The sequence below is a fragment of the Myxocyprinus asiaticus genome, chromosome 5 (assembly GCF_019703515.2).
Source record: "Myxocyprinus asiaticus isolate MX2 ecotype Aquarium Trade chromosome 5, UBuf_Myxa_2, whole genome shotgun sequence".
In the NCBI taxonomy this organism is placed as follows: Eukaryota; Metazoa; Chordata; class Actinopteri; order Cypriniformes; family Catostomidae; genus Myxocyprinus; species Myxocyprinus asiaticus.
Genome location: NC_059348.1, coordinates 19,070,640 through 19,090,985, shown reverse-complemented (window position 1 = coordinate 19,090,985; position 20,346 = coordinate 19,070,640). Strand labels below are relative to the sequence as shown.

At 36.7% G+C, this 20,346-nt stretch overlaps 1 protein-coding gene across 2 annotated transcripts in view; it reads right to left on the bottom strand.

The window, feature by feature from the left end:
• Positions 1-18,568, bottom strand: part of LOC127441473 (NPC intracellular cholesterol transporter 1-like) — a 48,337-nt gene extending 29,769 nt beyond the window's left edge. The window contains exons 1-11 of one of the 2 annotated variants that reach the window (XM_051698935.1): positions 18,412-18,530; positions 13,702-13,741; positions 12,121-12,249; positions 11,063-11,169; positions 9,354-9,517; positions 4,742-4,909; positions 4,063-4,312; positions 3,643-3,728; positions 3,182-3,549; positions 940-1,166; positions 655-755 (exon numbers count right to left, since the gene is read on the bottom strand). In XM_051698935.1, the coding sequence (XP_051554895.1) occupies positions 655-755; positions 940-1,166; positions 3,182-3,549; positions 3,643-3,728; positions 4,063-4,312; positions 4,742-4,909; positions 9,354-9,517; positions 11,063-11,169; positions 12,121-12,249; positions 13,702-13,716 (1,615 nt within the window). In that variant the 5' untranslated portion in view covers positions 13,717-13,741; positions 18,412-18,530. Of the gene's footprint in view, positions 1-654; positions 756-939; positions 1,167-3,181; positions 3,550-3,642; positions 3,729-4,062; positions 4,313-4,741; positions 4,910-9,353; positions 9,518-11,062; positions 11,170-12,120; positions 12,250-13,701; positions 13,742-18,411 lie in introns of both variants that reach the window. The other variant, XM_051698934.1, reaches the window with a different exon arrangement.
• Between the last annotated feature and the right edge of the window lie 1,778 nt (positions 18,569-20,346).

Genomic DNA, 20,346 nt, shown 5'->3' with positions numbered 1-20,346 from the left:
AAGTATTGAGTACATATACAGTAAATGAACATACTTTCCAGAAGGCCAACAATTCACTAAAAATGTTTTTTTTATTGGTCTTATGATGTATTCTAATTTGTTGAGATAGTGAATTGGTGGGTTTTTGTTAAATGTGAGCCAAAATCATCACAATTAAAAGAACCAAAGACTTAAACTACTTCAGTCTGTGTGCATTGAATTTATTTAATACACGAGTTTCACAATTTGAGTTGAATTACTGAAATAAATGAACTTTTCCACGACATTCTAATTTATTGAGATGCACCTGTATATATATATACACACACACACACACACACATATATATATACACACACCTTTCCATTTACCGTCAGGCAAGTATCTGACAGATATTTTAAAGGCTCATTATTACGGTTTAGTATTTCTCTGTAATGTAGAACAGTGTTAGCAATGTTACTTATAACATACTTTCTCAGCCCTGGAACTCAAACCATTTTCTGATGCCCCCCAAAATATATATAATTAATTAATTAAATTAATATCATAAACGCGTGACTAGTCGATTAATGGCTTAAATTAACGCCTACTAGTCGACTAGGAAAATCTTTGGTCGGGGGCAGCCCTAGTAAACAGGGCTAAGCTCTTGTGTCTGCATGTTTGATTCAAACTCACCTTCATATCCCCCAAGAGCTAGCAAGGGGAAAACGGGCCCTCCAAATGTGCCCATGCAGGGGTCATGATTTTTGCTTGTGTCATCCAGGGCCGTGGGAGAACTAGGGTAAAAAGCAAAAGATAAGGAAGTGAGTAAATCTTTAAAATAATTTAAAAAAACAAAACAAAAAAAGGCCAGTGCTTAATGGCATTTAGGGGGTTCATCCTGCATTTAAATGCGCTTCATTTTAATAAACTGCAAATATTTAAAATTCTGAAAAAGAATGAAAAACCAGTGGAGCTCACCTGACACAGTATAGAAAATGAGTGTGGTAGTCAGTGTAAACAAAGAACTCATCGCTATCCTCATGATCCAGGACTTCATGGCTGTTTTGGAAGTAGTTTAACACACTCAGGATGATACAATTGTCATTGTATGGAGCCAGAGGAGACACACAGATGTCTTTCAGAGTCACTGTCTCTCCTTTATATTCAGCTGTCAGATTTGCTATTTCTGTCTGGAGATCCAACACCTATGTGGACAACAGACGAGATGGTACTGTATGAGAGCACAGAGCAAGAAAGAGTTTTCACATCTGCATTATACATTCTCTGAGATTTCATACATGCACACTAACAGTCAAAAGTCTGGTCAAACTCAACTGTTGGCTGAGAGATTGCCCAGAGTGTGCAGAGCTGTAATCCAGGCCAGGGGTTCCCAAACATTTTTGTCAGCCGAACGCTTATGATCTAGATTATTTACTTGAAGAAACCCCTGATATTTTAAGCAATTATCGCTTTACCGATATGTCGGTTTTACTGATAATATCTTTTGATTTTAGTTGCACAACATATTTTCTTTTTGCCTCTATGTCTGTGCTAGTCACAGTAAAGAAAGTCTAAGACAATTAATCGGTTATCGGCCTTTTCCACCAGCTTAGTTATCGTATCGGCAAAATCCAGTATCAATTGACCTTAATTTTACAACATATTTCTATTTTAAGAAATATTCAAGCTATTTTTCTTATTCTTCTTACAATGAATACACCTTTTTTTTACATTAATCTCTTATTAATATACATCTTTATTTTATTTAATTCAGCATATACATCTCTTGAACCCCTTGTTGTTCCCTCACAAACCCTTAAGGTTTGGGAAACCCTGATCTAGGCAAAGCTACAACACAAGTTTTGGGTTAACATTTTTTTGTTCATTACATATTTCCTATACTTTCATTTGTGTCATTTCATAGTTTATGACTTTACTTTTATTCTAAATTGTGGAAAATAGTACTAATGAGTAGGTGTCTCCAAACTTTGGACTGGTAATGTAGCTTAAAATGCCATCAAAACATAATAAGCTTCAGGCCTTTATAATTAAAAAGCTTTAGGCCTTTATACTGTCTTCAAAAGCATAATTTAAGCAATAAGGTATGAGACGCTCTGCTATATTTTGAATAGTCACGAATGAAAGGCCTGCAACCCCTTCAGCCATGACTGTCTTCACAATATGGCACATCCTCAAGTGACTTATTGCTATTATGTGAAGCTTATAACATGCATATATTAAGGACACACATTACCGGGATAATTTTCGTTTTTGGGTGAACTATCTAATCATTTACTCACCCTCATGCCATCCCAGATGTGTATGACTTTCTCTCACTTCTGATAACATAAATGAAGATTTTTAGAAAGATAACTCAGCTCTGTAGGTCCATACAATGAATGGTGATCAGACTTTTGTAGCTCCAAAAATCACAAAGGAAGCATAAAAGTAATCCATATGACTCCAGTGTTTTAATCCATATCTCCCGAAGCAATATAATAGGTGTGGGTGAGAAACAGAACAATATTAAATGTCCTTTTTTAACCCTAAATCTCCACTTTAACTTTCATTTTCAGATGTGAAAGTGAAACTAAACAGGCACCACATGTGACTGAAAGAGGAGATTTAGAGTAAAAAAAGGACTTAAATTTGGATCTATTTCTCACCCACACCTATTATAGTGTTTCTGTAGATATGGATTTAACCACTGGAGTCTCTTGAATTACTTCTGTTTCTTTATGTGATTTTTGGAGCTACAAAGAACTGATCATCGTTCACTTGCATTGAATGGACCTACTGAGCTGAGATATTCTTCTAAAAATCTTCATTTGTGTTCAGCAGAAGAAAGAAAGTCACACATCTGGGATGGAATGAGGGTGAGTAAATGATGAGAGAATTTTTATTTTTGGGTGAACTATTCCTTTAAACAGTAAAACAGTAAAATGATTAAATACTATTCTTTATAATATATAGTACATTTATAATATATAAGATATCAGCCACCATTCACTTGCATTGCATCTTTTCTCCATGCAATGAAAGTGAATGATGGCTGAGGCTAACATTCTGCCTAACATCTCCTTCTGAGTTCCACGGAAGACAGACATACTGGTTTGGAACAACATGAGTGTGAGTAGATGACAAATTTCTATTTTTGAGTGAACTATCCCTTTAACCAAAATCCACAACAAAACCACATTTAAGTCCCTTGTTGACTCACCTGATGGAGCAATGATTTGTTCAGAATAGGTGAGAAGGTGATGTCTGGTCCAGATATGGGTGAAAAGACATAAGGCTCAGTCCATGGGGTGGTGATGATAAGCTGCTCAGTGCGGAAGAAGGGTCCGAAGTGCTGGTCGAAGTAGTCCTTCTCCAGCCTGGCCCTGCTGCTGGGCGAAGACCACAGCTCCACCGGGTTGGTGGTGATGCGCATGTAGACCAGTCCGGCCGAGCAGGCCGACACCAGCACAACGCTAGCCAGGATCACGGTAAGAGGCTGACGCACACACAGCGAGCCCCAGCTGCTGAAGAGAATGCGAAGAGCATTCTCGAAACGCTCGCCCAACGTTTCGCAGCATGTAGCTTCGTCTAGGAACAAGACGATTTATTGAAAGTCTTTTATTTTGTGGGAAAGGGGTCATTTTGCTGGGTTATAGATTTTTCAGCAGAGAATTCAGATACCTAGAAACTCTGTGCCATCACCATTCAAAGAGAGCGGCTGGTTGCTGTCTAGAATTGGGCCATATTCAGATGTCACTGTGGTCCTCCTGTAATGAAATAAACACCAAAATGTGCCTTTTTTTAAATATTAATGTGAGGAAGTGTCCACTGCCACTGTATTGAAAAGACATTAAAACATCTCTTTTTGCGTTTCGCATAAGAAAGTCATACAGGTTTGGAATGGCACGAGGGGGAGTAAAGTATGACAGAAGTTTCATTTTTGGGTGAACTGTTCTTTTAAGTATATAGCTTTAAGTACATGGTAAACTGCAGCTATGGCATTTTACCCTCACAAATTATTTAAATGCAAATACAGTAAAAGCCTCCAGCAATATCACTGATTGGTCTTAGGACTTTCCTCTCGCTGTTCACAAACATTACCTGTAACACCATGCCCCCAGCACGACTCCAAAGAAGATGAGCAGGAAGACTATATAGGAACACCACACGATGACGGTCATGGCGTCCAGACCGAGGATGGTCCAGGGCTGAGGGATTGGTGGAGGGACGGGTGTGGGGCCACAGGCTCGACTACAGTCCTGACAGGAACAGGGTCCCGAGCCATCATCCAGAGGCTCTGTGCAGTTAAACGTTTTGTTGTTCATGGGAGTCATGCCCACAACAGGCATATCTAGATAACACAAGACCAAATATTTTAAAGAGACATGTCACAAATGTTTATCACAGAAATGTAAGTCCAGCATCATAATATCTTTGAGTGCATATTGGCAAAAACATGACATTTTCAGATATTTTTCAAGATTTTGAGAGAGGGCAATAAGGAGAAACAAGACTAGGGTTGCTAGGGTGTTCTGGGAGGGTGCTAGGGCAGTGGTCGCTAGCCTAAGTCGAAAGAGCCCACCCCAAGCCACTTAGATATGGCATGGATACCTTCTTTAATAGAAGTCTATGGGACCTTATTTTGCACCACGAATAACTGTTGCGTTTGAAAGCAACAAAAGCAGAGGACTACACACAATGTTGAAGAGTCTTGCAATTGTTCCAAAATTTAACACCATACTGTCAGCAACTATTTATGTAAGTGTTTGTGCGTACATACCTGAGAAAAAGGGGTCAATGGCAAAAGGAACCTGGCCATTGTGGATATCAAACATGTACTGGATCCAGTTGTTGGGAGTGCACTCACTGGCGTCTCTCCCACATAACAGACTGAGGGCTTTGACATTGGTGGAGGGAGCTTGAACATCACTGCAGGCATTATACATTGCTGTAGAGGGACAAAACAGAAACAATATGTGACTGTTACACTACCTTTCAAACAATAACTGTTTTCATCCAAGTGTTTTTTTTTTGTGACAAAAGGTGTAGCGCATCTAAACGTTTATCGATATAGCTGATGGAAATGCAAATTAATCGATAAAATTTCACAAGTGTCGACATAATATTTTTCCATTTAACTCTAGCACATAAACTATGTCGATACTTCAAATGTCGTGAAAAATTGGTTTGGAAACACCAATTTTCTTTCTGTCATTAATGCAAAAATATAGTGTCACATGACAGAATTTACCCCAATTGTTAACGTGTTAATAATGACGACAAGTTATACACCCTTGAAAGCCAATTTATTGTACATGAAGCATTACTCGCACTGTTATGGATTGGTCTTAATGGCATACCTGCACAGATCCGTCATCGACAAGTGCACGGAGAACAAATGAATGGCCACTCTTTGCGATTAATTTAATCGTGGTAGCCATCCGTTTATTTATTAAAGATGCTTTTCCACACCATTCAAAATAATAGACGGCTTCATGGAATTAGCCCACAATACAGAAAAACATATCATTTCTGTGCACAAATATGTTTTAAATTAAAAAAAAAATACACAATACTAGGAGAAAAGCTTCAGTGTGCTTTTTCTGAACACTAACATAACCCAGTTCTATAAAATTATTGTTTAGCTTACTTTTGAAAAAATGCCGGCAAAATTCCTTGTATTAAATTAAAAAAATTACCAAATGAATAAAGCGTTAAATAAAAATAAATAAATGACCACATGATAAAATATTGTTAGGCCTATATAACTGCCTTTCTTTACACAAACATAAATTAGCTTTACCCTGTTTTGTAGGCAAAAAAGTCTGCTAAATGACATTCTCAGAATGTAGTACACTTTTTTCAAGATTATAAACTATCAGAACTATTTGTCCAATACGGAGTTCACTTTCAGAAAACTAGCATTTGAACATTTTAAAACTTTTATATATTTTAAATCTAACCATTTTTACCTCAGATCGCATTTGCTGAGCTTCTTCAGAAAAATGTAAATTGCATTATGACACAAAAATTAATTTTAGATGACAATCAAGTTCAGTTGGTCATTAAAAGTTGCTGGACAAATATGCAGGACATAATGCAATTGTGATGGCAATGCTTTAGATTAGATGATTGTTCAAAATAGCCTATTGAATATCAGGAATGTATCATAAATGTAAACTCGTATATTACACCGCATCAGTTTTTCTTTAATAGCTGGCGAAAGGTACACAATAAGCGATATACACACATTTCTGTATGGAAACAGCTTAAGGGCAGATTTCTTTTGCGATAAACCAAAACTTATGCGACAGTGTTTTATTAAGCATGACATCATCACGCACACCATTTTTATCGATAAAAGGCCACTTGAATGGAAACAAGCAGAAATTTCACAAAATTTTTTAAACATTTTCACTTTGTTGATAACAAAACAGTGCAAAAAGTGGATGGAAACTAGGTTAATGATTGTAATCGAGGACAAATTCTTGCTGGAATTACATGTAAACATGCATAATGAATATATTCCGGCAGATACCAATAATTATTTTTATTTCACTTTTTTTAATGCTACAGCCAATAGCCAATATTATATACATTTGAAATGTTTTGGCAGAACAATATTATTAATTATTAATATATAACTAATAAATAAATAAATAGCATGAGCATCCACACAACATTACAGTACGTACAGGTATTAAAAAATAAATAAATAAATCACAATTACATGCTTTAGATGTTAAATAAAGCATCGCAACAGAGTAGAAAAGATTAAACAATGCAAAGAAAAAAGTATTCTGATTAAATTGGAAAAAAATAAAACCCTCATATTATATAATAATAATAATATATAATTTTATATTATAATATAATAATGCTTCCAATATTGGCCTAATTATGCTGAAACAAACAGAATAATCTCATTGCAGGCCTCCCTGCATGTGCAATTAGACCCCTGCAAATAATCCAGAATGCAGCAGCACGTCTGAGGTTTAATCAACCAAAGAGAGCGCATGTTACCCCACTCCTTGTCTTTCTTCACTGGCTGCCAGTTGATGTATCAAGTTCAAGGCTCTGATGCTGGCATACAAAACAGTCACTGGGTCTGCTCCAGCATACCTAAAATCATTTCTGCAGAGCTACGTGCCCACTAGAAGCATGCGGTCGGCTAAGGAACGTCGCCTTGTTGTACCAACACAAAGAGGCACCAAAACACTTTCCCGGACTTTCAGCTTCATCATACCACGTTGGTGGAATGACCTTCCCAACTCCATCTGTGAAGCTGACTCACTTTATCTTAAAAAAATGGCTAAAACACATCTTTTCCATGAGCACTTAACCAGTCACTTTGCGATGCACTTAACCAGTCACTTACACGATACAAAGATGCACTTATCTTTAAATCAAATTAAAATAAAATTATTTTAATTCATTTATTTTTCAACTTAAAGGTGAAGTGTGTAACTTTTTTGATGTCAAAATACATTCTAGTATCCCAGTTTATTGTTCATTGACTAAGTAAGCCATTTGTGGGTTTACCTCCCCCCAAAAGTGTAAACACTGAGCCTCCCAGTCACTATCAACAAAGCTAGGTGGGCACTCTGGTATTGCCACACACCTTAGCTCATTACTGTCAAGGTTCTGATAAATTTGTAAGATACTCAGAAATATGTATCGTTACGCTTACTAGTTACCAAGAACTATCCTATCTCTTGTGCTAGATCCCCCGCACAGCAGCTGCCGTTCAATACAGCGATGTTATCGGATGAGCCGATTCCTCTGCAACGCTTTCTGTCCGGTGTGTTTGTTATAGTGGTCTTGTTTATTACGACGTTAAATGTTCATCACCTTTTATTTAGTATGGCCTATTTGTTCATAGGGAATCAGAGAGTGCGGAAGGGCATGATGAGTCTGAGGGGTGTTGACAAAGGTTGATTGAAAACAAACTTTATTTTTGTAGTTAGATGCCACTAGTGATGCGGAAATTACACACTCCACCTTTAACATTGCAATATTTTAATCAAATGACATGCTTTAATTCAAAACCCTCACAGTGCATTCTGAAACACTGGAGATATTTTTATCTAATGAAGTGCTGCACAACAGAACATCAAAGATGGAAGATATTTCTTTAATAATACATTATTATTATCATTATTATTGGGGTTAATTACAATAAACATTACTATACAGTAGTAAAATAGTTTTGTCTTTCCCCCCCATTTCACAAGTCTATTTATATCGAGCTTTTATTTTGCCGTTTCTGTGCGTTTTTAACAGTAGTTTCTCACCTCCGGATAAGCAGTATGCTATATGGCCCAGTGCGATTTAATAAACCCCAAAAAGCTGTGATTTAATTAAATATAGTCTGTATGTGCTGCGTGCTTCACAGTGAATGAGAGCTCTGCTCTGTCATTTATTGCGCACACACACACACACACACACACACACACACACACACACACACACAGTGTGCGTGATAATCATGCTGCAGTGTTTTCAGTGTATGAGCGCCCGACTTCACACATTCAATTTGAAGCTTGCAGCAAATGCAGACTGTCTAATTATTTCATTAAATTACAGCCTTTTGCGTTTTAATAATAACACTAGGACATATCACAATTTTATTTTGATTAATTGTGGATTCAAACATTAATTTTCATCCTAAATATATTAAATTCTGTGACATTCCGCATTTTATAGCTAATGCCATTTTTATGACTGGACTCCATGATTCAGTCCGTGTTAGTTTATGAAAGTATCGCAGATATCATAGGGCCCTACATGTGGTACCCGCGCTGTAAGCGGACTTCTATCATAGAATTACTGAAAATTAATTTACAGCCTGAGGTGTAAAGCTTGTCATCACGCTACCACCCGGTGGTGTGAATTAATTTCCAAACATATCAGCCGTTTGACCGTCATTATTGTCTAAAGTTTACAACTAAAATATTTTTGTAGTTAACACAGTCATATGGGAATGATAAAAAACCTTCAATACTTAAATATTTTCTCAGAGTAAAGACTAAATGACAGCAGATGAGCAGAGAATGTACATGACAGTCAACCATTGATGCTGTTTCACAATGTGGTGAATGCGCCACCGGCAGTGGGAAAACGATACAAATTTGTGTATTTCACAACTATCCCAAGCTCTGATCGTTATCATGTTTTATACATGTAACAAAAACCTCGTTAGCGACAGTCAAACTAAAATATTTTCCATGATGAATTAATAATTTTCCAGGACATTTAGGTAGTTCTCATATTCCATAACTGGAAAACTATATTGTAGAAATTCTAGGTTTTCCAGGACACGTGGGAACCCTGTGTGTGAAGCACCACTAAATTTGTAATCATTTCCATTAACCATTATTCTTGTTCCTCACCATTGGCAAATGTTTGGCTGATGTAGTAGGACACTTCGATCACATTGGTTTTGTTGTTGTCAGAGTATGGAGCGAACTGGGTTGCATTAAGAAACTCGCTCTGTCTCGGACTGCAGGTGAGTTCACAGAACAGAGTCATGAAGTTGAAGAAACATGCTGGACACCTGACATACAGAAAAAAAACAATTATTACAGTGGATATTATATTACCATCATAAAGCAGAGAGATGTAAGCTGTGACAGTCAAGCACATGTTATTTCATGAGTTAAAAAAGGGGCTAAGGTTTTTATTTCACAAGTATCCATATATATACTGTATATATAGGCGTCTCTTCAACTTTGGCCACTTTTAGCACTGTGGACTTCTAGGAAGTTAAGTCACGTTAAAAATTTTTTTTTCAATTGTCTACAAACAATGCGCAGTGTTTGTACATTCTGTATTGTGTTTAATAGAATTATGTGCGAATACATTGAATACATTTTTAACATTGTAAAATACTTAAAAATACTCCTTTTTATCCTTAAGGCTAATTTCATTGATAACACTATGTATCCTAAATAAAATTAAAATATATTTTCACAGTTTTTGCTAAATTTGGCAACATTACAGCTTGATCGGAAATGACGCCCCATAAAAATATTATGTTCACAGGTGATATTGCCTTGATTTTTCTTTGTTTTCTAAACATTACTTGTATTATATTTCATCTCAATCTTGCTCTTCATCAAAACTTGTCAACAATTTACACTAACTTTTGATAAAACTTTATTAGGGGCAAAATTGTTTGGTGTGGTGGAAATGACGCCACAACTGTGGGACATTCGTAATTTTTTAAAAATTGATAGAAATCATTTTCACACAATAAACATATAAATGGTTTGTTTTTATTTCACTCTTTGTATAGAGTGAATATTTTTTACTGGTTTTAGGGTCAATGACATGACGCTAATTTGTTTTTGTCTGCGTATAATAAATTATTAAAAAATACATTAAATACATGCAATTCACACAACACAATTACTTGAAAACACCTCTTCTATTAACATGTTTTCAGTTACTGAGTTCCAAGTCATTTTGATATTTTTTCTAGGGCTTAAAGTCAAAAATATAATGTGGTGCAACCGTCTGGAGACAGTAAATAAAAAAAATCAGTCTCATTAAATCTGAAATTCTTGAAAAAAAAAGGAATGTTGGCATGAGTTGTGCTGAATAAAATTTCTTTAAAAAAAATAAAAAAATGCAATAATTTATTTTAAAATATATTAAGATTTGAAAAGCTTTTGTCCACCAAATCAAAGTCGTGTGGTGCAACCAACATGTAGGTAGTAATTTTGTTGTCATGTGACAAAAATAATAAAACAGAAGATCTCTTTAGACCCACAAGAGTGTGTGTGAAGATTTAAAAACAAATCATAATTTTGTCATATTAAATATCAATATTTTGATATTTTAATGAAAAAGCACAATTGGTTCAGGTCATTTGTTGCATCCATGAGGAAACTTTGTGATATTCTTGACTTAAATTCATGATATTTGTAACACCTTCAAACATATGTTTGAAAACTTTTTTGAAATTAATGATGAAGTTGTGTACAAATTTTTTTTATCACCTCGGACAACCTTATTTGTCAATGACCCTTTACACAGTTTAATATTAATAGCTTGGGACAAGGCTAAAAAAAAATCTATAAAAAGGCATTTATCATACCTGGACAAGTACTGAAGGGGGATCTGGATATTTCCTTTCAGTGTCTTGAGCTGCTGGGTGTCACAGCAGACACTTTTTTCTCCATCCGCAAGATTCGGGCACAGTTCCTGCGCACACATTATCTTCAATTAAAATCATTCTCTCACCAAGAAAGCTACTTAAAAACGACATATCTTTAAGAAATGTTAAATACAATGCAGAAATCTAGAATACTGCTGTTTTTGTTTTGTTTTGTTTTGTTTATGCAATTATTCTACAAACCATAATTATTTTCAAAAATACAATTAAAAAAGTAACTCACAAGATAAATCATACCATCGCAGAATTTTGACAAAAACAACAAACCTGGGATCCATTTCCCAAAAGCATCGTATGCCTAAATAGATCGTAGAAACCATTGGCGCCAACGGTCTCTACAATAAACATAAGCTTGCGATGCTTTTGGGAAACGCAGCCCAGGTTTTTACTTTCACAAGCTTAGTAATTGCATTCATGTTATACATTTGATATAATAATTAGTGCTTAAGTAATTTTTATTAATTATTATCTGAAGTGTGTAATTTTAGCACCACTAGAGGCTCCAGACAGAATTGCAATGTTTGTTTAAATGGCCCGAACAGGCTGGACATAACAACCTGACTGTATCAATGGGGCGACTTCTTTTTTCAGTTTTGTTTGGTGTCGCTAGTGGAGCAGAAATAACACTAACCTTAACCTTAAAATTGAATTGTCATTGTCAGAACGATGCTTTGTGATGCAAGTTTTCACCCCTGGTGCTTATATGTGTGTGACAAAGGGAGGTAACGCACCCACTGATGCATAACCTAGTCTACAAAGCTTTCATATGCATTCCTACAGAAGAGGACAAGCAAAGTGTGACAGTCACACATGATCGAACAGCTGCTGTTTATATTGTATTATTCGAACACAGTCAAGTCTCAAAATAAATTGATTCATTATTGTCTTGAGTATTGGTCAATGTGTGGTTTGTGGTCTTCAGAGCACTAACAATGTATCATAAAGCTGCATAAATGTCATGCGGGGCTACACCCTCTTACCAGTAGCAGTTCATATCCTTCTTCAGGTAAAGCTTTAGGAGGCCCTGTGTAATTGCAGTTGTACTTCTTCTCTGGGACTAAAGCAGAGTTACCACATTCACCATACCAGATACAGTGCTGGCCATTCACCTGCACAGACACAGAAGCAAACGTCATTTATCACATTACCATCTTTCAAGTAATGCATATCATCTCATCTCTGTCCTGGACAGCTGTTCTGCATGATAAACATTTAACCACTGACATTTAAAATATTATGCTTAGTTCCTCAAAATCAGGTTCCTTCCCCTTCTTAGTCTTTATTTATGGGGTTACTTTCAAGACAACAGATGACTTCTGTCCTCTACGAGATGCTTCACTTTATGTGGTGTGAAAAAACAAAAATCACAACACAACAGCGACCACAGCTTTCTTCTGAACCATAGAACAGCATGCAACAAAGCAAACAGTGGCATCGATCGACACACGTCACATATCTCGTGTTTCTCAGTGAAACCAGAGTAGCGCACATTCCTCAAGTGTTTAGTCAGTTTTACGGTCATGTGACCGGAATGTGCAGACACGTGCTGAATTCACCAGAAACACGTCTCCAGCCAAGTTGACCTTAGGTTGAACTTTCAAATTATCTAATACTATGATGTTTTTAAGATCAACATACAGTCTCTAGATTTAATGGTATTTGGTACAAGTGTTACAAAGGTTAATGGTCGGCATTTATATTGACTGACTGTCAAGCTTTTGTTCTACTGAACAGTCTTTACTCATCAGGAAACAAAAGAGCTTGACTTGACTCCAGCTCATCCGTTCATGTGACGGAGGGCTGTGCCATCCCTTACACACAAGAAACTCTGGAACGGCTGAGTCATCTTTTTGGTCTGTTGTGTCGGTGGATACGAGGGCAATTATGACTCACTTTTTGACATAAACTCTGAATAGATTGGGCCCGTCAAGGTCATAAAGAATATCTGTCCTGATTAGAGGTTGACCGATAGTGGATTTTGCCGATACCGATAACTAAGCTGGTGGGAAAATGACGATAACTGATTAATCAGGCGATAGTTTTAAAATTGATTCACAGAATGTAAAAAAAAAAAAAAAAAAATCATCTTATTTTTTCTTACTATGACAGGGACAGACAAAGAGTCCTAAATGAATAAAATACCAGATGCAGTTAATTGTTCAAGCAAAATTCCAAAAATAACCAGAACATTTTTCGGTTTGATTTGGTGCATAGTGCGGGACTTTTAAGTATAAACAAGCCTAAAACACACAGAGGACTCTTAGTTTTTTCATCATTTTTTCATTTCAAAATAATCGCAAATATTGGTACAGATTTGTACTGATAACGATAGTTCCAAAAAGTAACTATCGGCACAGAGTCATCGGTAAAACCAATATATCGTCTAACTCTAGTCCTGATCATTAACAAGAGAAATCGTCTAAACAGCAAAGATTTCGTAAGAATCTTAAAACACCACATAAAAGTCCAACTGATTTGATTTTCCCTCTATAATATCAGTAAACTCATCATTCTATCAGGGAAGTAGACTGATAGGAAACAATAACACAGACTGAACTTACCCATGGCCTAGTCATTTTCAGAGTTCACCATATCCTGAAGCTATAAAAAGTGAAGTGTCATTATAGAATTATAAACAGCCATAATAACAGACAAATCTAATGATTTCATAGTTTACAAATGCTAAAGTCAGTCTGCAGTTTCCAACACATCTTAATGCAGGTCACTCTAATTTAATTTTGTAGACTACAGTAGAGTAACTACTAGTACTTTTGGCAGCAGTGATTTATCATACGATATCTGGCCATTTTGAGGTTACTGGTCAAAACGTGTGACCGTTGGGCAAATTAAAGAGCACATTTATTCAGCTGTCTTGGTTCCGGAATGATTTTTCTCCATAGGGATTTTATAAGCACTTCATGAAAGAGTTTAACTTTAGCCATGAACAAAACCAACCAGCTCCGAGAAGAATCTCAACATTCTAAACTTTGATTTGAAGCAAACATTTATTTGAAAAATCAGACAAAAAGACAAAGGTACAAGACTGTGAACTTAACATCTTAAATGAGGGAATGATCGATAATCCCCTGAAGCATTGCAAATCACGTAATCGAAACTCAAATGATGGAAAAATATAAAACTATTGATTTAAATTTGTTGTTTATGTAAGGGATAAAGTACAGTCAGCCGGTTGTTATCGCAAAATAAACCCAGACAGGGTGATCAGGACCCCGACACGAAACAGAATGGTCTTGTATCAGCCTGAAGGAGTATTACACGGCTACTAACCAAATAAATAAATACATGAACATAAAATACTGATTTGCGTTGAAATCATGTAATTCTGCAAGAAGAAATAGAATCGCAACAAACGTTTTATAATTGAAACCATTTTTTTTTTAATTGAAGTATGTGTAAAAAAAAAAAAAAAAAGGCTCCCTTTTGAAAATAAATAGAATAAGAAAGCTAACATAATTGTAATAATAAACATGATTAAAAAAATAGCAATAATTATAACATGTTATATAACTAAAGCATGTTAGTTTACATGTTAGCATAGCATGTTAAATTAACTACTAAATAAAAAATAACATTAGCTGTGTGAGCTTTTAAAGTAATGTTCTATGATTATTAACAATTAACATTTACTGTAGATGCACGACAGCGCATCCAGACTGCTCCTGTCTGTACCTTTAACTCAGTGGTTCTCAACTGGTTTTGCTTCAGGACCAGATTTTACATTAGAAGTCAAGTAGCGACACACCAGAGTAAAAACGTAACCTGTATTTAATGTATCCTGGGTCGCATTTCCTTTTATGTTGCATAGTTTTGTTCATGGTTTTCAAGTACAAGGACATGCATCAAGTGACATTATTTTTGTTGTTGATGTCGACAACAAAACTGACAGGAAGTTCTCTCTCCCCTTTTAAAAATTGAAGAGCATATTTACTTATATGAGCCCATTATTTTCCCGTTTGTTTCCTAATTTCAAACATAATTCAAACAGAACATATATATTACACAGGAGGAAAGGCTCCTCGTTACCATGGTTAGGTCAGTGTAGCTAGTCTTAAATAATAGTAATAATAATAGTAATAATAATAATAACAAATTATAGTATTTATGAAAAAATAAATACTAGCTGAAACACATCTTGAAAAATGCCACTGTTGATATAAAATGAGGTCTAATAGATTCTACCTTTAGATTATTTCATATGAAACTATAACATTTTGTCAAAATATAACAGTTTTTTTACTAAAAATAAAAAATAAAAATTAGCGCATAGCACAGTGTTGCTCTTCTCCTCAGTGCTGTTTGGCATGTCAGGGCTGCCTACTGTTTGAGAGGTCTGACTTGAGTTTCTCTGTAACACTTTAAACTAGAAAAGTCTCACTAGAATTGAAATTGGTCACATCAGTTTTGAGGTCTACGCTCCGCAATATCAAGGGAAGCCCGGTTGTTGCACGCGCGCATGAGCCAGAGAGTAGAGTATATCACGATCGCGAGCTGGTTCTGTTACACTCGTGCGAAAGTGCAGATGAGAAGCCTTTAGCTGATTGCGAGATTATCATTAAATCTGCTTCGGCAGTCCTAAATAGGCTATCACTTGTGCGGCTGCCGAAATATCTTCAATTGGAGAACCATGGCATTGTTCTTTCCCTGCTGTCCGTGACCCAGCCCGAATAGACCTGCGACCCACTTTTGGGTCGCAACCCACCAGTTGAGAGACACTGCTTTAACTCACACACACACTCACTTATGTCAGACCCCCTTGCCTCGCTTCTCTCTGACAATTTCTCCGCTGCATGTGTGTGTGTGGCACAAGTTGACAAGTCTGACAGACAGTCGAGGAGGAAAGGAGATGTGTACGCGCAGGCGAGATTCTCCGTCCGGTTGCATTTTTTTTTTCTCAATACCGTAGACAAGCAAATGTACACGGTATGATAACCGTCAATTTTCATACCGTGGTATACTGTGAAATCGGTATACCGCTGCAACCCTAACCGCTAGATGGCGCCATTGACCAATCAGAATCAAGTATTCCAGAGAGCCATGTAATAAAAGTACAGAATCAATATATTTCAAGTATATTGCAAAATATTCAAATGTTTACAAATATGTAAGCATTTTTGGGAGTGTTGGGAGACCGACTCGATTGCGTCATTCACAGTGCATCACTGGAGTAACTGGTTGCTGCAGAATTCTTCTGCTGCGGTTTGTTGGCTGCAACGCTCCAACTGGTGGATTTTTTTCCTTCAGGATTCACAGGTAGTGTAGTTCTTCGCCAGGAATTCAGCTATTAAACATGATATTGAAAAATAAAACAGAGATAATGGAATGATGGCTTCAGCAGAAGCACATACCATCCATTAACAGGAGCTCACAGTAGGTCTGTCTTTAAAGGTTATAAGTTACCGTAATAATCAATTCCCCTATGGAAGAAATGAATTGGATTTTTACCAGACTGTTTTGCTCTATTGAGTCAGTTCCTAAATCTGAACCCATCGTGACCCATCAACAGATGACGCACATTTTTCTATTTTCTTTCAAATATTTTTGAGTGAATTATATGGTGTAGCATAGCCTATGTTCATTTCAATTCAGCTATTTTGTCTTCAACATTTACTATTAAATTACATTTTATTATACAAACTGCCGTTATATCAGCTATCGGCCACCTTACTCTAGTTTTCTGCATCGCCATTGGCTGTTAAAAAACCATATTGGTCAACCAGCCCTTAGCAGACATGTTTGAATATTTATAAAGACGTGCCATTTAGCATATGAAATAAAAGCTCATCAGGGGGACCTCATGACATGTCCAACAGGATCAGGACTGCCAGTCAAAAATTAGACAAAACTGTGCCTTCTTGGTCGATGGATAGAAGTGTTAGTTTCAGTTCCAAAATGTATCAACAGCATTATGAACTGATAATGAACATCTTCTGCTTTTAATTTTACTTAACTATTGTGTTAAGTAAATGGTCTTTTAAATTCAGTATTTTGTGTGTATCTCATTTGTGATCATTGATTATCAACATCGACAAACTATTTCAAAAGAACTGCATGATACTGTGGTTGCTGTGTCTCCATCATCTGGTCAACTAACTTGACAGAGCAATTTGTTATGCAAACAAAACAAAAATCAGTAACTAGGCTATGTAAGATGATTTAAGCACATCTTTCAAATTTAGAACGGCTTTTCTACATACTGGACATGTTTTCGGGATTGTGTAATACTTATTGAGAAATTTCAAAGGTATTATTCTTAGATAAAAATAATGGTTGACTTAGAAGTGGATTTATTGTAGCATTAGCAGATTCACAGTCCAGACCTTAGACTGAGAAAGTACTATAAAAGTTAATGCCAAATATATTTTTGAATATTTATATAGGAGAAAACAGCACTGGCAAACAAATGAGTTCACCGGTATCACTTGGTAAACAAACACTAGTGATGTTTGTGTCAGGCCACTTTAGTAGAAGGAAGAAATCTCATTCTGATCAGAAATATCAGCAGAAATGACACCCTTCAAACCACTAAATGAGAGGGGGAAAACCATGCTGTTAAAGGTTTCAAACATACAGAATTGGGACGAACAGTAGCTCCCTCGTGCTAGAGAATGTAACCTTTGAAACAACATGAGATTAGATACGAGTTGTTTTGGACTGAGTCCCAATGAGGACTCGCGAGGCTGGACAGATGAAAAATGTTAACATGTTTTCACTGACAGGAGAGCTAAATGAATGTAAGAACTGGGATTTTTCAACGGATAATCCCCTATCTGCGTCTATTTCTAGTCAACAAGGAAAGTGTTTTGTAAGGCCACAGCACATTTAAACCAGACTCATCTTTAAGCTGTGTTCAGATCGCCCATAACAACCACAATAGCGTTTCTAGTGTGTTTAACGCTGATCTTGCGAGTTAAATCATGTGATAGCAAATAAACCTGCATAGGGTGACAGATTCATGTGATCATCAAATCATGTTTCCTCCGTCCATAAAGAGCTTCAACAGGAGTTTATCAAGAGGAATAAAGCCAGTTTCGCTCTTATAAGACCAAAGTTACTAAAATCCAGCCTTTTAGCTAAACAAATACACATCATTGCTTTTAAGAAGAGGATAGAAGCAGTTTGACAACACTTGAGAACTGGTGAATAGATGCAAGGGCAGGTATAATGGTTGAAGTTTGTGCTAGGCTGCAGCGAGATACATACACTACTGTCAGCTACTAACAAATAAACAAAGCAGCGGTTGTTACACTTACCCACTGTGACAATAAAACGACGGCCCCTAAAAGACAGACAAGGGGTTTTCCCCGCGACAGAAGCATTGCTCCACTGACTCCAGAGCTCTTCTCTAGAGTAACTCTCTCATCTGTTGGTGTGAAGCCTTCTTATTTCCTGTTATCAAACACCGTCGAGCCTTCCTCTGACCGTATGTGAATGGGATTTAGACTTGCTGCCACCTTCCGGTCTAGAGTGCGCAATAGCACAAACATGCTAGTTTACTCAATGTAGTAGTGACATCTAGCGGTTGCGTTCGAGAACTTCACCTAAAGTGGCGATCGATTGGCTCATGAATATTTTGAGTGAGAAGTCAAAGTCCCTTTTGAAGGGCATGTATGAGGTACATTTTAGGAGAGTTATAATGATGTAAAGAGAAAAGAAAATAGATTTTACAGGTGTACTTTTAGTCTAATACTTTATTTTAATTATATATTAATATAATTATACATATTATATACTCTGCACCCATCTACTAAGGTACTTCAACTTGGGAATTAACATTACTTGCGTTTGAACATCATATTTTGAGCAAACTGGCGTCATTTTTTTAGACATTATGTTAAATGAAGCAAAGAATTGTGGGTTGTGAGTGCCCACGAAGGATACAACTCATGCATTCTCCGAATTCCCGTGAAAGAAGGTCGCATTCGCATTTCTGAAACAACGAGACAGCCTTCCTGACGTTTGCGGCCGACAAATACGACCTCCGGAGGACGCAGCCTTCGAAACGAGACAGTAATTGTCTTTCTAGCAAGTCAGCCCTCTGTCGGCCATCTTTGGAACGCTGTCGGGAGGCTATTTCCAGTCATGATAGTGCATCTCCTATCTACTTGAATGGGAGGACACCGAAATCTCAAAAACTACTTGCCAAACTTACATTTAAACAGCATAGTTCAAATCAGCAGTAAAATCTTACAACATTGATATCATAAATTGTGCTTCTTTACCTCATACTACGCAAAAAAAAAAAAAAAAAAAAACGCTACTTTCCCGGCTTGCATAGCTAATGCGCACGCGCGATCTCGAGTTGATTGACAGGCTATGTCTGTATCTAAAAAGTGATTGGCTCTTTTACCTTTAAGGCGGGACTTCCTTTCTACATCCGTTGACCATTGGTAGTTTAGAGCTCCTTGGTTGCGCGTTCCAATTTCTCCCATTCATTTGAATAGAAGTGTCGCGTTACTATAAATAAATAGTCTCTGATATTAATTACATGAAACGACGCTCAAGAAATGGGCCCAGCTGACGTGATTGATCGCGTGATTATGGAAAAATTTATATTTATAAGTTAAAGGTGCTATATGTAAGATTGACAACAAGCGTTTACTGCAGTCCAAATTCAAAATATTGGAGAGGTGTCTGCTCAGCCCCAGACTCGAAGCTCATGCGGGTTGCCAGAATGATGACACGCAACAGGAACGAGAGAAACTGAAAACGTCTCCAGTATTTATCCTTGTTTTACTACGCCTCTGGTCATGGTGGTTTTTAGACAGATGGCGAGGTTTTTATGTCAGGTGGAATCTGTTATCTCTGATCCAGTTTGTTTGCTGGCTTCCATGGCTGCAGCACGCAGTGTTTTTGTTCAAATCTGGCAACCCGGGGTGTCGAAATACTATTGGTGAGTGGGCAGTGGGTGGGATCACACAGGCCAAAACATAAACAGAAATTCCGGCCCGGAATAGAAACTTCAAAGTAGAATATACTGCTGTAGCATTGTTATCGGAGAAGCCAGTATTTGAACTTAGCATGTTTCCTAATTCTCTAATGACATATTATGGTCATTTCATGATTTAGTACAGTAAAAATATTACATATAGCACCTTTAAGCTTTCATAGTAGGGAGGGACTTTGATGGGAATCGTGATTAAATACAACATCATTAAATTTTTTGGTAACATTTAGCCTACAATAAA